Source organism: Dipodomys merriami, unplaced genomic scaffold (genome assembly GCF_024711535.1).
Source record: "Dipodomys merriami isolate MVZ:Mamm:240054 unplaced genomic scaffold, mDipMer1.0.p SCAF_574, whole genome shotgun sequence".
Classification (NCBI taxonomy): Eukaryota; Metazoa; Chordata; class Mammalia; order Rodentia; family Heteromyidae; genus Dipodomys; species Dipodomys merriami.
In genome coordinates this window covers 358,290-375,000 of record NW_027206151.1, presented here as the reverse complement: position 1 = coordinate 375,000, position 16,711 = coordinate 358,290, and the positions used below count along the sequence as shown (strand labels likewise).

Genomic DNA, 16,711 nt, shown 5'->3' with positions numbered 1-16,711 from the left:
GGAGGCGGTGGCATCTCAGAAGGAGGTTCAGGACTCTGGTAGAGAAGAGTGATCCAGGTGAGAGCTCCAGAGCGCCGAAGGTACTCAGGCTCAGAGCCGAAGTGTGCGGCTATGAGGACAGAGTAGGACCACGGCAGCGTGGAGATCAGGCCTGGTAGAGTCGGGGGTGTGGGCCTGGAGTTTCCCCGAGGAAGCCACACTCCGCCGCTGGAGCACAGGGGGAGCGCATGAGGAGTGGGGTCTGGGGAACGAGCGTGTGGGAGGTGGGTGTCGGTGGCCTGGAGGCAGAGGAGGAGAGTGAGGGGGCCCAGGGCCACCCCATGTCCTCCCGTGCGTCCTACCAGCAGCATATGGCCATTTGTGGATGAGGCCACGGGAGGCTGAGCTCGGGCAGGCACAGGACGCCTGTGTCAGGTCCTGACTGGAGCCCCTGGGCACACCCGTGTGTCAGAGGGGAGTGAAGCCCGGCTGGAGAGGGAGGCAGGCAGGAACGGCCCAGGGTGGGCCTGGAAGCAGCCCCTAGAGTCTCCTTCTGAAGAGACCAGCACAGACCCTGCCAAAGGGCAGCTGCCCTGCGTGCTGAGCACTGGCCAGTGCCTGCGTGCTGAGTGCTGGCCAGTGCCCTGCGTGCTGAGCGCTGGCCGCTGCCCTGCGTGCTGAGCGCCGGCCGCTGCCCTGCGTGCTGAGTGCCGGCCAGTGCCTGCGTGCTGAGCGCTGGCCGCTGCCCTGCGTGCTGAGTGCTGGCCGCTGCCCTGCGTGCTGAGCGCTGGCCGCTGCCCTGCGTGCTGAGCGCCGGCCGCTGCCGTGCTGAGCGCTGGCCGCTGCCCTGCGTGCTGAGCGCTGGCCACTGCCCTGCGTGCTGAGCGCTGGCTGCTGCTGCCTGCGTGCTGAGCGCCAGCCGCTGCCCTGCGTGCTGAGCGCCAGCCGCTGCCCTGCGTGCTGAGCGCTGGCCGCTGCCCTGCGTGCTGAGCGCTGGCCAGTGCCTGCGTGCTGAGTGCTGGCCAGTGCCCTGCGTGCTGAGCGCCGGCCGCTTCCCTGCGTGCTGAGCGCTGGCCAGTGACTGGGTGCTGAGCGCTGGCCGCTGCCCTGCATGCTGAGCGCTGGTCGGTGCCTGCGTGCTGAGTGCTGGCCGCTGCCCTGCGTGCTGAGCGCTGGCCGCTGCCCTGCGTGCTGAGCGCTGGCCGCTGCCCTGCGTGCTGAGTGCCGGCCGCTTCCCTGCGTGCTGAGCGCTGGCCAGTGCCTGGGTGCTGAGCGCTGGCCGCTGCCCTGCGTGCTGAGTGCTGGCCAGTGCCTGCGTGCTGAGCGCTGGCCGCTGCCCTGCGTGCTGAGCGCCGGCCGCTGCCCTGCGTGCTGAGCGCTGGCCGCTGCCCTGCGTGCTGAGCGCCGGCCACTGCCCTGCATGCTGAGCGCTGGCCGGCAGCCACCAGGGCTGGATGTGGGTGGGTGGCATCACGGAGGATGAGGGCACCTGCTCAGCTCCAGAACTCATGTTCTCCCAGGATCTCTGGATGTTCCCAAATATCCTGGCGTTCCACCCAGAGGCTGCCAGGGCCATCTTAGAGTACCGAATCAGAACTCTGGGTGGGGCCCTGGAGAACGCGCGGAGCCTCGGCTACCAGGTGAGTGTGGCTCAGTACGCCCTAGGGTCCACACCCCAGGATCAGCACACAGTGGGCAGCTGGCCAGGCCTACGGTGGGGCATACAGAGCGCACTAGAGCGCCACCCTCTCTGAACCTCTGCAAGGGTAAAACTGGGGTATGGGGTATCAGGGTTGAAGCTGACTCATCTCCACCCCTGTCCCGCACAGGGAGCCAAGTTTGCCTGGGAGAGCGCAGGCTCTGGTCTGGAGGTCTGCCCGGAAGAGGTCTATGGGACCCAGGAGGTCCACGTCAACGGGGCTGTGGTGCTGGCCTTCCAGCTGTACTACCTCACCACCCAGGTGTGTCCCTGCAGCCACGACATGCCCACCTTGTAACTAGGTGGGGCTGGTCCTGGGAGATCGTCTGGAGAGGCCTATGGGGCACAGGGTTTTCTTTCTGGATGCTTGGGGTGTGGGCACCGGGCCTGCACAACAACTCTGGGCCTGGGCCTCGTCCTTCCTCTACCCCGCAGGACCTGCAGCTCTTCCGAGAGGCTGGTGGCTGGGATGTAGTCAGGGCTGTGGCTGAGTTCTGGTGCAGCCGTGTGGAGTGGAGCTCCGAGGATGAGGAATACCACCTGAAGGGTAAGGCCCGGGGAGGTGTCGGCGGGGGGAGCGGGTAGGTTCCCGTCTCACGCAGGGCCTCACTCCTGAGCTGCGCTGAAGGCGGTGGTGGCCTTGTGTGCCTAGGAGTCATGCCGCCTGACGAATACCACTCAGGAGTCAACAACTCCGTGTACACCAATGTCCTGGTCCAGAACAGGTCAGGCACCCCACCCCCATTTCTGCCCCAACGCCGCCCCTCAGGCAGGCCCTGCCAGTCTGCCGAGGCTTCAGCTTTTGCTCTCCCCCTAGCCTGCGCTTTGCTGCTGCTTTGGCCCAGGATCTGGGACTGTCTGTTCCAGACCAGTGGCTGGTGGTAGCTGACAAGATCAAAGTGCCCTTTGACCCAGAGCGGAATTTCCACCCTGAGTTTGATGGGTATGAGCCTGGTAAGTGGCCTTCTGCCCTGTGGAGACCCCAGACTCTGCGTCGGTCCTGGCACCCACCACTACCACGTCTCCTCCAGGGGAGGAGGTGAAGCAGGCAGACGTGGTGCTCCTGGGATACCCTGTCCCCTTCCGGCTGCGTCCCGACGTCCGCAGGAGGAACCTGGAGATTTATGAGGCTGTGACATCTCCCCAGGGCCCTGCCATGACCTGGGTGAGCGGCTGTCCCACTCGGCTCTCTTCCTTCCACACAGTGGGTTTTACCCTCACATGGTCTTTGAACTCTGACCTCAGAGCATGTTTGCTGTGGGATGGATGGAACTGAAGGACCCAGCTAGGGTGCGGGACTTTCTGGACAGAAGCTTCGCCTACATCACTGAGCCCTTCAAGGTCAGCAGAACTCGCGCCCCCTGCTCACCCCTCCTGAGCCCTTGCTGGGAGTCTCAGCAGGGTCTCAGCTCCGGTCACTCCTGCCTGACCTTGGAACGGCAGGCCTAGGAGGGCCACTGGCCTGGGCGTCCCTGCCTGCCACCCTTGGCTTTTCCAGGTGTGGACAGAGAATGCGGACGGGTCGGGCGCCGTGAACTTCCTGACGGGCATGGGGGGCTTCCTGCAGGCAGTGCTTTTCGGATGCACGGGGTTTAGGTGAGTACAGCGGCCAGCAGGGTGACCACCTGCTCCCACGTGCACGTCCTCACCCAGCTCTCCCCGCAGGGTCACCGAGGCAGGCGTGACCTTTGACCCCCTGTGCCCAGCCGGTGTCTCTGGAGTGCATCTCACTGGCCTCTCCTACCTGGGGAACAAACTCAACTTCGCCTTCTCCAAGGACCACGTGACAGTTGAAGTCACAGCCCAAGCAGGGCCCCGGGCCCCACCTTTGGAGGCCAACCTGTGGCCCTCGCAGGCCGTGTTCCCCCTGCCACTGGGTAGGTGAGGGTCTCGGCGTGTGACCCAGGTGCCCTGGTCCTGCCTCACCCCAGGATACCTCTCTCTCCCTGCAGGACACAAGGTCTCCTTCCCGCCCTCTGCTGGTCGAATTCAAAGGTCATCCCAGTAGCTGCCCAGAAATCCCAGCTCTGAGAATTGTCCAAGAGAATCCTTAGAAGATACCAGACTCCTGCAGAGCCGCCGGGACACCATTCCCCGCCACCTGTGGCCATTCCCTGAGCACCAGGCATACAGGTCCTCCACACCCACACCTTCTGTGTATCCCCCAGCTCCGCCCCAGTGCAAGGCTGTCTGCCGGCAGCTGAGCCCTTCCCTGTGGGCCGGCAGGTGCCCCCCAGGCCACCATCCACCTGCCCTCAGGCTGACCCAGCACTTCTGCTCCTTGGCATGCCACCTTGCCCCCTGTGCAGACCCAGGCTTTGACCCCCATGCTTCTGGTTCCTGGGCTGTTCTCGTCACGGGGTGGTAGGGAGTGGCCCGCAGAGAAAGTGGCCAGTGAGGAAGGGCATGGGTGAAGGGGATTAGTCACCTGCAGAATTTCTCAGGTCTAGCAAATTCTGCAACTTTAATAAACAGGAGCTTCTCCTAGCCTGTCATTGGGGTCAGGCGGGGCTGGTACAGGGCTTGTGGGAGCTCTTTGACTCTTTTATCTACTAGTCCTGGGGCTTGAACTCAGAGCCTGAGCACTGCCCCTGGCATTTTTTTTTCTTAAAGCTGGCACTCTACCACTTGATCCAAGCTCCACTTCCAGTTTCTTTGGTGGTTAATTGGACATGAGTCTCACAGACTTTCCTGCCGGGCTGGCTTTGAACTGTGATCCTCAGATCTCAGTCTCCCAAGTAGCTAGGATGACAGGGGTGAGCCCCTGAGCCTCAATGTTCTTTGACTCTTCTAGACTCTTGAGTCAGAAGCCCCTGGCCCATGGGATGGGCAGCCATCCTCAACCTCCAGCCTATGAGAAAGGAAGGAAGTATTGTCTTCACCACAGGACAAGTCACATGGACTTCAGAGAAAGACCCTGAAGCCCCTCACTGGTCAGTGGGGCCAGAGCCAAATGTGTGGGATGGAAGACCAGGGTTCTGGCCAGCTATGCTAGGAAAGCTGTCCGTTGCCAGAGGGTCTGCCCAGCCTCTGTACCTTGGGCCTAAGCCCCTGACTTAGTTTATCAGGGTATCCCCAGAATGATTGCCTTACTATCTGGGCCTGAGATTCTGGTAAAGCCAGAGCCCCTGTGCCAAATCAGCTTGAGGAATTACACTTGATGCTGGAAAAAAGCATCTTATCCTGACTTCTTTCTGCAACTCGGGACAGGACGTGCAGTAGCTTCCAAGCTCAAGGAGCCAGGCAGGCCCTGTGTCTCCCTTGTTGCCTTTACTTCATGTTGTTGCTACTCCCTGTTTTCAGCGATGAGCCAACCTAAATTCATTGGGGAGCAGATATGGGAGAGAGCTTCACATGAAAGACCCCAGACTTCTGGGATACTTTCGTCTGTGGGAAGGCGCCCCAGAAACCAAGACTCCAAACCAGCAGATGCAACAAGCAAGAGGAATTTATTCAGCGTTTGCGCAAATGGTCTCTCTGCCCCGGTCAGTCAGAGAGCCCCGGGCAGCCGTTACAAGCATTTTTAAAGGCAAAAACCACAGGATTAGCATAAGACACCAGGTGCTCCGGGATTGGCCCAATTTAAAAATCACCATGTACTCCAGCAATCATTTTGCTACACGGGAAATTTTGTAACACTCGTGGTAAACTGGTTGGCTCAGGGCAAATCTAGGGGGAGCGGTCACCCTGGAGGGGAGTTCACATAGTTACAGGCTTGTGATGGGTTGACATTTGACCTAGTTTGCTGGACTCGCCAGATGGTCCTTATCTCGGGTCCCATTTGGGGAATTTCCAAACAGGAACTTAGAAGAACTTACTCATTTGTTCTTTATCTACGACTACAGACCTTGTTCCAGGGCCTGCATCTGGACTCTGAAACTTTTTACTTATTTTCAGGGAGAGGAAGGGTCAGTGCTAGTGCTAGCACTAGCTAGTGCTAGTGCTAGTGCAAGCAAGTTTACAGAAGCAAAAGCAGCAGTTAGCAATTGTAAAATGTAACTCTAATTTTTAATCTTTCATTCCCTCCTTTTTCTTTGGACTAATTTTAATCTTAAAATTTAGGGTGTCTCTATATTATCTTGTGGGGTGTCAGTTCTCAATGCTTGGTATTGGGATCTCAGAACTAATAGACGGACTGTGCTGATCTTTTTCTTTTACAAAAAACACCAGTCTGTTGAGTATACAAGGTCCGATTGTAACAAAATTAACAGTACCAGAGCCCCTTACATTTTTTTTTTACCAGTCCTGACTCCGTGTATCACAGTTAACTTAATTTTATACCAGCTGTACTTGTAAGCTCCAATTTTAAGACATACTCATACCATTTGCTATATACTTAAACTTTTTGAGGTTTGTCTTAAAGACATTTTTTTACTTTTTAAATTTTTTTCCCAAGGCTTTTTTTACTACCTTTTTTTCTTTATAATTTTTTGAGCATCTTTGTGGCTGGAGTTTATTGTCTAATTTTTTTTGGGGGGGTCCGGTCATGGGGCCTGTACTCTGGGCCTGGGCGCTGTCCCTCAACTCTTCAGCTCAAGGCTAGCGCTCTACCACTTGAGCCACAGCGCCACTTCCGGCTTTTTTCTTTTTGCTTATGTGGTGCTGAGGAATTGAACCCAGGGCCTCTGGCATGCAAGGCAAGTGCTCTACCACTGAGCCACCTTCCCAGCCCGTGTGGCTGGAGTTTAAAACTGCCCAATTTTTTTTTTTTTTTTGCTTGTGGAACCTTTATCTTAGAACAGCCTTAAGGCACCACTGTGATGCAGAAGCTTGCTAGATTTTAAGGCTAAGAGTATTACCTCCATTGATAACACACTCAGGTTATTACCATACCAGAGCCAAACTAGGCTGTGACCATAGAGTGGATTTCCAGTCACTATGCACTGAAGTGCCTAAGACAAGCAAGCCACTGATATCCTTGTCCCCAATATCCACTGTGGGAAGAGAGAGTTTTTGGATATCACCCAAAAGAATGTCCCACAAGATCTTAGATTTAGCAGCAGTCAACCAGGAATCAGACTCAGGGGATGGAATCAAGCAGGAGTTTCTCCAGGTGGCTGTCAGGCCGTCGTTGAACTTTACCCATTAGGGTATGCAGCAGCAGCAGCAGCAGCAGCAGGGTCTCTCAGTGGCTCCAAGGGACTGTCACACCTCATGCTGGGCTGTAAATTCCTACACAGACTGGTTAAGGATACATTGCATAGGCTTGGCAGGCTTTGATCCTGCTGGTTTTTAAGATCTTTAAACAATAGCCCAGGACAATTTACCAAAATCACAACTCTTTTTTTTTTTTTTTTACTAACCAGATATTTTTGTAAATAGACACAGAAGGCTCAGAAGGCTTAGTCTTGTAGCCATCTCTGACAGATGCAGTCTCCACACCTTGAACACCTACAACAGTTAACACTATTCTTTATGCCTTTTTTTTTTTTTTTATCTATTTTGTCTCATTTTTTCAAAACTGACTCTGGACCCTTGATCTTAAAAAGGGGGTAGAAGGGTGAAGGTCCATCTTCTGTAACTTTTTCAGGCTGACTTTAGGGGCGTTGATCTTACCTAGCCAGGAATCTATAACCTTAGCCTATTTTACAAAGAGGCCATCAGGGTTAGATGTCATTAAGAACAATATTTAACTTTTGACAACTTCACAGACCTTTTCTCCAGCTACAGCAGTGTAGCTTGTTTAGTGAAAGACCCCAGACTCACTGGGATACTTTCTTCAACGGGAGGGCACCCCAAGGACCAAGACTCCAAACCAGCAGATGCAACAAGCAAGAGGAGTTTATTCAGCGTTTGCCCAAACGGGCTCTCTGCCTCGGCAAGGGAGAGAGCCCTGAGCAGAGGTTACAGGCATTTTTAAAGACAAATGTGGGGAACGCCTTCTCGACCAGCGAGGAAGAACGACCACCACACCAGGAGTCTTCTCAGATCACACTTTATTGGAGAGCCTTCTTAGTTGTAGGAGAGCTTGAGCGCGAGAGAGCGTGCACAGAAAACATGGCCCTTATGTAGGGAATAGGGACACGTGTCGTCCTATCATTGGTCGTCTGCCTTTCACCGTCACCAGGTGCCACGGGATTGGCTGGGGACTCTACGTGGCTCGCGCATGCGCAAAGCCCAGGACCCACCATCCCGCCAAGCACTGCCTAATATGGAGTTGTTTACCTCAATGCTGGAAGGGAGTGGGCGGCGGGCGGAGTCTAATTGCGTTCGCCCCGGCTCCCCACAGTTCCCCCTTTTTGTTTTTTGGCGACAGGTAAGAGTAGAGGTTGGGCCTCTGTCTAAAACATTAATGAGAGGACCTTGCACTGGTCTTCGCCTGAGGGGCGCCTTCCCCAGTGATGACCAGGCCCGTCCGATGCCTTTTTTGCAGAGGTGGGATCTTGGGCATCAACCCACTTGCAACCCAGCATGCTCTTCTTGAGGAGATGGTCCTCCTCAAGTGCAGTGCACTTGCCTCGCACCCTGTCCCAAATTACAAGTTGCATACCTGTCCCGGTGCAATGGGATCCCCTGATCCCTCGGGGTGCTAAGGCTATGCAGGATGGTAAGGCTTAATTGCCTCTCAGGGCCGACAGCCAGGTCTGGGGTGAGGATCCACTCTCCAAAGCGGCTAATGCTTGCAAGATAACAACTTTGTCCCTTCTGGTTTGGGCTCGAAGGCGACAGACCAACCATAGGCAGACCACGCATCCTCCCAGGCAGCAGGCTAAAAACATTCCGACTCCCACCCACTCTTTAAACCAAGAGACTGCAGAGGAGATCCAAGACTGGAGTCCCTCCACGAATCCAGGGTCCACTCGCGTTGAATTCACGGTCACAATGGCAATCCGCAGCTGATCCAGCATTTCATCAAACTCACCAGTCCAGTTACCTAGAAAATAACTCGACAACTGTTTAGATAAGTTTGCAGCTCGGGTAAGGTTATCATACTGAATGCTTGTCACACATAACCCCTCATACTTCCACTGACAGCCAAGCTGAGCAATTTGCCAAAGGGTGTCCACTTGTTCCTGGACGAGATCAATCCTTTGGTTGACCACCATTAACCCTCCTCGCAACTGAGAATTAATGCCCTCTGAACTGGACCCATAATTTGCATTTGTCCATTGATTGCACACAAGTCATGTAGCAATCTCCACTTTCCGGATTTCCTTTTTATTACAAAAATAGGAGTATTCCAAGGAGAAACAGAAGGCTTAAGGTGCCCCAGTTCTACCTGTTCTTGTACTAGAGTTTGAGCAGCAGCAAGCTTTTCTGAGGGCAGTGGCCACTGAGGCACCCATACTGGATCCCCCGTCTTCCAAACTATGGGAATGCCCGCCCCAGTGGCCGCTATGAAAAACCCAGTCCCTGTTTGTCTAACTTTTGTTCGTGAGTCTATGAAACTTGAATCTTTCTACTATCTTACTATATCAATCAAGAAATTCAAAACACTTAGGATCCAATTAAAACTAATCAAAATTTGTGTTTGAGTTATAGGAAACTTACATTCAAAATCAACCTGAATCCAAGCATTTTTTCCTCAAGTTCCTGAGCAGGAACTTCGAAAATAAAGTCATTAGAAAGCTCACAGCAGAAGAGTCAATTTAAGAAAGGGAATTATAAGCTATTACTGGCCTACTGAATTTAAAGAACTTCTAGCTTTTATTTCTAATTAGGTATGAAAGAAAATAGGCCTGCAGTTTGGTTATGTTTTGTCCAAATACAATGCTAATTTAATAGATCCTTTCAATATCTAAATGCTAGTTACAAGGTATGACAATGACGAGCAGTAAAATATAACTCTTTCAAATATGATTCTCAGCGGCCCCTATGAAAAACCCAGCCCATGTCTATCAAGTTTTCGGTGGGCATCAATAGGCTCTTTACAGCCTTGCAAGTTTTTTCCCAGTCCTTGCCCTGGGCAGTAGCCCATTTGTAACATCATTTCCTTTGAGGTAGGGCTCCGGGAGACTATGAACCAAGGAGCTACAATGTTGCATTCCTCAAGGAACCTCCGTAAAGTGTCCTTTTTTAACTTTAGTCCTTTTGAGCGAAGCAGCTCTTCCAGGGCCAGAAAAATTGGATGTGACGTGGCGGCGCCCATCTTAGTTCTAAAAGTTCTATTTTTTTGTTACTTTCACTTTAGGCCTGTGTTTTATTTCTTCCCGGGTTTCCGCTCTCTCTTTTATCTACCGAGATGAGCAAAAAATCCCTCCCGCTTTTATCGCGGATCCCCTCTTACCTGGGAACTTACCCCCGCTCTTGTCGCGGATTCCCCCTTTTCCTGGGAATTTACCGGTGCACCACCCTCTCCGTGTGTTGAGTTCTGGCTCCTGTTCAGCCTCTCGCGCGGGTCCCGTCCCTGGTTCGTTCCCGGGTTTCGGCACCACTTGTGGGGAACGCCTTCTCGACCAGCGAGGAAGAACGACCACCACACCAGGAGTCTTCTCAGATCACACTTTATTGGAGAGCCTTCTTAGTTGTAGGAGAGCTTGAGCGCGAGAGAGCGTGCACAGAAAACATGGCCCTTATGTAGGGAATAGGGACACGTGTCGTCCTATCATTGGTCGTCTGCCTTTCACCGTCACCAGGTGCCACGGGATTGGCTGGGGACTCTACGTGGCTCGCGCATGCGCAAAGCCCAGGACCCACCATCCCGCCAAGCACTGCCTAATATGGAGTTGTTTACCTCAATGCTGGAAGGGAGTGGGCGGTGGGCGGAGTCTAATTGCGTTCGCCCCGGCTCCCCACAGACAAAAACCACAGGATTAGCATATGACACCAGGTACCCCAGGATTGGTCCATTTACAAGTCACTGTGTACTCCAGCAATCATTTTGCTAAGCGGGAAACTGTAACACTCGTTGTAAACTGGTTGGCTCAGGGCGAATCTAGGGGGAGCGGTCACCCTGGAGGGGAGTTCACATAGTTACAGGCTTGTGATGGGTTGACGTTTGACCTAGTTTGCTGGACTCACCGGATGGTCCTTATCTTTGGTCCCATTTGGGGAATTTTTTTAACAGGAACTTAGAAGAACATACTGTTTTGTTCTTTATCTATGTCTGCAGACCTTGTCCCAGGGCCTGCATCTGGACTCTGAAACTTTTTAACTTATTTCTGGGAGGGGAAGGGTCAGTGTTAGCGTAAGCAGGTTTACAGAAGCAGAATTAGCAGTTAGCATATTGTAAAATGGACATAGCCCCAATTTTAATCTTTCATTTAGCACTCTGGTTTGTAAAAGCATCTTCTTAGATGGCTTAGGAATGTGATCTCTAATGATCCCAACAATGCCTAAGTTACCTTTGCAGGCCTTTAGACAGATATCAATAGAAACACATTTTCAGGTTTACAAACTTTTTTTTTGAGCAGATGAACTTTATGTAACTAGTGTCAGTTCAATTACAGCTGCCAATTTGAGCTTTTGGCACATAAAGGGGTTGAGATTTAAACTATCCCCCACATTTTATAACATTAGCTTTTTACTATCACAGAGGACTGGCAAGTTCCTGTCCCTTACAAGGTAGATAGTCATGGACATTAGGCATGCTTCCAAACTATCTTCCCATGACCTCCCGGCTCTGACCAGTTTTGAAGGGCCATGCACAAATGACTCTAGGATCTGACATTTCTGCCATCCAAGCAGTGGCTTACTGCCTCTGGATGCTCCTCCATTGCTTTTGTCCCAGGAGTGTCTTCTCCACATTGGGATAAATGCCTCATTGGTATTTCCCTTTAGCTGGTCGCTGGACTTGAACTCGGGGCCTGAGCACTGTCCCTCAGCTCTACAGCTCACGGCTAGCACTCTGCCACTTTGAGTCCCAAAGCATCTCTGTTTGCTCTTTCAGCACTCTGCTGGCTGAGTAGAGGTGACAGTCTCACAAGGACCTTTTTCTTCCCTGGGCTGGCTTTGAATCAGTTTGCAGATCAATGAGTCTTATAAAAGGCCACCTTACTCCAATTAAAAGCAACAAGGTGGTCAACATAGAAGTAGCTCTTAAGCATGCTCTTACCTGAAACTTATTAAGAGTCAAAGTTACATCTGACAAACTTGTAAGAATTTTCTATGCTTTGCTCTGGACTTTGCTGGAAACTTAAAAAAAAAACCTATAAGAGCAAACTGGAATAGCAATTATTTTGGAAATCCTAATTTTTCTCTGTGCACATTGAAGCCAATGTTAAAAACAACTTTACCTTTAAACTTTATATCCAAAAATCCATTTTTTATTTTATTTTATTTATTTATTTATTTATTTTTGGGTCCGGTCATGAGGCCTGAACTCTGGGCCTGAGTGCTGTCCCTCAGCTCTTCAGCTCAAGGCTAACGCTCTAGCGCTTGAGCCACAGTGCCACTTCCGGCTTTTTTCTTTATGTGGTGCTGAGGAATCGAACCCAGGGCCTCATGCATGTAAGGCAAGTGCTCTACCACTGAGCCACCTTCCCAGCCCCCCATTTTTTATTTTTTAAGTCTCCTATTAATCTTTTTTTTTAATTGTATACCTTAGTTTTTATTTGCATTTTGAAAAGATCCCTTGAAATCTTGAGGCCAAGTGTCACTCATTGCCTCTTGGCTGCTTGTTTTAAAACAGACACACATTAAGATTTTTAAACTCAAATGACAATTTTTTAATGCAAAAATAACAATCATCATAACTGAACCAAAAAGTTAGACTTAGCATCTTTATGACTTTTAAAAACATTCTAATTGTAAAACATTAAAAGCAAGTCACATTATACAAATAACTTTTTAACCCTCTTTTTAAGGCCTTTTTAATTTTAATGTTAACACATCCAAGGGGAAGTTTTAGCAATATTAATCAGATCATCACATCACTCATTTTAACCATCATGTTTTTAGTGTCTATCTGCAGGGAAAAGAGAGAACAAAGATGGGCCACTCAGCCCCTTCTATGGAATGGGCACACACCCAATCTGACTCTTTAGGGTTAGATGAACTGCGTTTGTGCCAGCTTGCCCCCTTTCACCCTGTGTGGACTCCTCCCAGGGCCTGTCCCATCATGCATGACCAGCTGAAGTGTACTTCTGCCTGTATACCCCTAAAGACAGGTCTTCTGTTGGTTTCTAAGTTTTTCCCCCTGTCTCTTCTCTTGGTTCTTGAATGAAATACACAGTTGTAAACAAAACAGGTACTGTCTTTGACAGTGTTAAACTAACCTTTACATTTAAATTTACATACTTGTTTGTTCTTTATCTACGACTACAGACCTTGTCCCAGGGCTGGCGTCTGGACTCTGAAACTTTTTACTTATTTTCAGGGAGGGGAAGGGTCAGTGCTAGTGCAAGCAAGTTTACAGAAGCAAAATCAGCAGTTAGCAATTGTAAAATGTAACTCTAATTTTTAATCTTTCACACACATACAGGAAAGACGTATTAGTCTGTGGGCAGCACTGGAGCTAGGGATCTAAGCATCCGTATCTCCCAAGACCTGTCTCCCTCTGCTTTTTTCCGTAGGAGAATGTGTAGGGCCTGCCATCAGAGATCTAAGAGGAGAGTTCTTGTGAAACCCTATGAAGAGTGTCAGGGATAGAGTATAGGAACCACCAGACAGCATCCCAGGAGCTGAGGTTCATAGGAAACACTCTCCACACAGGAGCTGAGGGGATTATGGGAAACACTCTCCACACAGGAGCTCAGGGGATTATGGAAACACTCTCCACACAGGAGCTCAGGGGATTATGGGAAACACTCTCCACACAGGAGCTCAGGGGATTATGGGTAACACTCTCCACACAGGAGCTCAGGGGATTATGGGTAACACTCTCCACACAGGAGCAGAGGGATTATGGGTAACACTTCTCCACCCAGGAGCTGAGGGATTATGGAAACACTCTCCACACAGGAGCTCAGGGGATTATGGGAAACACTTCTCCACCCAGGAGCTGAGGGATTATGGGAAACACTCTCCACACAGGAGCTGAGGGATTATGGGAAACACTCTCCACACAGGAGCAGAGGGGATTATGGGAAACACTCTCCACACAGGAGCTCAGGGGATTATGGGAAACACTCTCCACACAGGAGCTCAGGGGATTATGGGTAACACTCTCCACATAGGAGCTGAGGGATTATGGGTAACACTCTCCACATAGGAGCTGAGGGATTATTTGTAACACTCTCCACATAGGAGCAGAGGGGATTATGGGAAACACTTCTGCACCCAGGAGCTGAGGGATTATGGGAAACACTTCTCCACCCAGGAGCCGAGGGGATTTTGGGTAATACTTCCTCCTGGTGACCACACACTCTGTCTTCCGTATCTAACCACAGACCCAACAATCCTGCCCCGTTGGGGGAAGGTGTACCCAGCACCATATGGCTCAGAGTCCGCACACTGATCCACATGCAGCCACCCCCTGCCCCCTCCCTGGACCATCCCAGGCCCAGCACAGACCCGCGACACCTGTATCTGCAGTGGCTGCCTCGGCTCAGAATCTTCAGCATGGGGCTCAACCGATGGCTGCAGGCATTTCACAGGATGGGTGATGAGAGGTCTCCAAGCACAGTAACCACGCAAGACCCTTGCACCAGCGCAGAGAGGGGTGGCACGCAAAGGCGCCCCAGGAATGGGGGAGGGACCCTAGGTAGAGTGCTCAAACCCTTGATCCATCTCTTGGTTAGGGCCCTGCAGTTAGCCTTCCCTGTCATTGGCCCAGCCCCACGGTGGGGGCAGGGCGGAGGCAGACCCCTGCTGCTCCCTCCTCCAGTTGCAGGGCTTTGGTTCCGGGCCAAGGGAGCTATGTGATGCACAGGACGTGACCTAGCACAAGCGCATCCTGCACTGGTGGCTCACCTGTCACCTTACCCACTGATGGCCTCTGCACAGCTGTGGGAGAGAGGCAGGCTGTGTATGGGGTCAGTGACATGGAGGACGGTGTGACCACGTGTCCAGAGCCAGGCCCTGGCAGCAAACAGCCCTCACCTACCTTCCTCTTGGCCTTCTCTGGGTTGGGAATGAAAAAAGACTCCCACAGAACCGATTTCTCAAAATTCAGGGGCTTACGTTCTGACAGCTGAGGAGGAGGACAGCACTCGACTTGTGAGGGACAGGACACACAGCAACATGTACAGATGTGGCCTGGGCCACACCCTCCCATGTTCGGGAACACAGGCCACCAAACCGCAGGGCGGCAGGGATCAAAGGCCAGCATTCCAAAGCATCATCCTAAAATACCCAGATGCCTCCACCCTAGAACCACAGGCTGCCCTGGAGCCCAGGAAAGGCGACAGTTGGGGGCAGCAAATACAGAGCAGAGGGTTGGTTAAAGTATTTGGCTGTGGTCTCTCTCCCCCTCCTCCCCACCATTGCAGCCACGAAGGAGACTCGAGGTACTTCTGGAACCGGGAATATTTAATGGTGAACAGAGGGTAAGCCTGGTGAGTAGGAAGAAAGGGGCAGAGTTAGGTACCGGGGAAGGAGAGCAGGGTCTGAACGGGTAGGCATTGGATGCTGTGGTTGGACAAGGGGGCCCTGTGGTCACAGGGAGGAGGGAATCAAGGCTGTATAGTAGGGTCCAGGGAGCTGGTGCTGAGCCCCTGGGGTCAGCATCCTCAAGTAGGACAGGAGAGGCTCATCCTGTCAGTCATAGTCTCCATCGTCGAACTTGGTGCTGAAGAAGGCTGCAGAGTCCTTGGCCAGCTGGGACAGGTGTAGGGCGCCGGTCACCACCAGCCCCAGGAGCAGAAGAGGGGGCACCAGGGACCACATGGCAGCCAGGATGTTGTAGCATTTGGCTTTGGAGCCGTAGCGCTGTGCAGCCTCCAGGTTCCCCGCCACCTTCTGGTCTCGGGCCTGCGAGCACCAGTGGGACCAGATGTTCACACGCCCACCGCATCTGAGGAGGCAGGACCCCCCGGCACACGAAAGATCCCGACTGCACCCAGAGCCTGGACGGCACTGTGAGCGCCTCTTCCACTGTCTCCAGCCACACAAAGTCCTGGATGGTGCCTTGAGGCGAGCAGCCGCCGGCCCACATGGAGGCTGCAGGGTGCTGTGCCTCGGGCCTGGCAGTCACCCACGGCCATCCCGGCTTAGCATAAGGCCCAGCCCTCTGTGGGGGGGAGCCCTCCGGGGAGAGGACCCCAGCCCTCTGTAGGGGGGAGCCCTCCGGGGAGAGGACCCCAGCCCTCCGGGGAGAGGACCCCAGCCCTCTGTGGGGGGGAGCCCTCTGGGGAGAGGACCCCAGCCCTCCGGGGAGAGGACCCCAGCCCTCTGTGGGGGGGAGCCCTCTGAGGAGAGGACCCCAGCCCTCTGTGGGGGGGAGCCCTCTGGGGAGAGGACCCCAGCCCTCTGTGGGGGAGAGCCCTCTGAGGAGAGGACCCCAGCCCTCTGTGGGGGGGAGCCCTCTGGGGAGAGGACCCCAGCCCTCTGTGGGGGGGAGCCCTCTGAGGAGAGTACCCCAGCCCTCTGTGTGGGGGAGCCCTCTGGGGAGAGGACCCCAGCCCTCCGGGGAGAGGACCCCAGCCCTCTGTGGGGGAGAGCCCTCTGAGGAGAGGACCCCAGCCCTCTGTGGGGGGGAGCCCTCTGGGGAGAGGACCCCAGCTCCACTCAGGACCAGCAGCCCAGGTGAGCCGTCACAGTGTGTGAAGAAGGCCCCGTGAGCAGACGCTGCGGACTCCACCCTCTGACATTACACACACCCAACAAGCACACCTCCTCATGCTCAGGCCTTTCTGTTCTATGAACAAACCTCGTGGCCTCCAGTTTTGTGAGGAACCCTGTCTCTGGCCATGCCAATAGGGTCCCCTTCCCCGGTGGCCCCAGGGAGCCCCCCACGACCCTCACCCACCTTGACAGAGTGCACAAGTGCCAGGAAACCAAGGCAGCACAGGTTCAGGTAGAGTGTGCTGAAGACTGACCAGATCAGATGGTCTCGAGGTGGGGGACAGGACGCTGCCAGCGTGAGGGACACGTCGGCAGCACCATCAGCCTTGCGGGAAGCTGGGGGCCGGGGGTCCTCACGAGGGTATGCTGTGTCCATGGGTTCCAGTGCCGTCTCTTCCTCACGCAAACTCCCAGTCCAGGGGAGACATC

At 53.2% G+C, this 16,711-nt stretch overlaps 2 protein-coding genes and 1 long non-coding RNA gene across 4 annotated transcripts in view; 1 reads left to right on the top strand and 2 right to left on the bottom strand.

Annotated features, from left to right (window-relative positions):
- LOC138813012 (protein-glucosylgalactosylhydroxylysine glucosidase-like) overlaps positions 1–6,394 on the top strand; it is an 11,532-nt gene extending 5,138 nt beyond the window's left edge. The window contains exons 5-14 of one of the 2 annotated variants that reach the window (XM_070001286.1): positions 1,500–1,619; positions 1,809–1,940; positions 2,114–2,225; positions 2,331–2,403; positions 2,496–2,632; positions 2,710–2,843; positions 2,924–3,019; positions 3,177–3,274; positions 3,344–3,555; positions 3,631–6,393. In XM_070001286.1, the coding sequence (XP_069857387.1) occupies positions 1,500–1,619; positions 1,809–1,940; positions 2,114–2,225; positions 2,331–2,403; positions 2,496–2,632; positions 2,710–2,843; positions 2,924–3,019; positions 3,177–3,274; positions 3,344–3,555; positions 3,631–3,686 (1,170 nt within the window). In that variant the 3' untranslated portion in view covers positions 3,687–6,393. Of the gene's footprint in view, positions 1–1,499; positions 1,620–1,808; positions 1,941–2,113; positions 2,226–2,330; positions 2,404–2,495; positions 2,633–2,709; positions 2,844–2,923; positions 3,020–3,176; positions 3,275–3,343; positions 3,556–3,630 lie in introns of both variants that reach the window. The other variant, XM_070001288.1, reaches the window with a different exon arrangement.
- Positions 6,395–7,441: 1,047 nt separating this feature from the next.
- LOC138813013 (uncharacterized) lies at positions 7,442–10,365 on the bottom strand. The gene is made up of 2 exons (XR_011367678.1): positions 9,906–10,365; positions 7,442–8,571 (listed from the first exon to the last, which is right to left on the bottom strand). It is a non-coding gene; the product is annotated as an uncharacterized lncRNA (long non-coding RNA).
- Positions 10,366–15,256: 4,891 nt separating this feature from the next.
- LOC138812983 (interferon-induced transmembrane protein 5-like) lies at positions 15,257–16,658 on the bottom strand. The gene is made up of 2 exons (XM_070001223.1): positions 16,467–16,658; positions 15,257–15,469 (listed from the first exon to the last, which is right to left on the bottom strand). The coding sequence occupies exons 1-2, from the start codon at positions 16,656–16,658 to the stop codon at positions 15,257–15,259; spliced, it is 405 nt and encodes a 134-aa protein (XP_069857324.1).
- Positions 16,659–16,711: the final 53 nt, after the last annotated feature.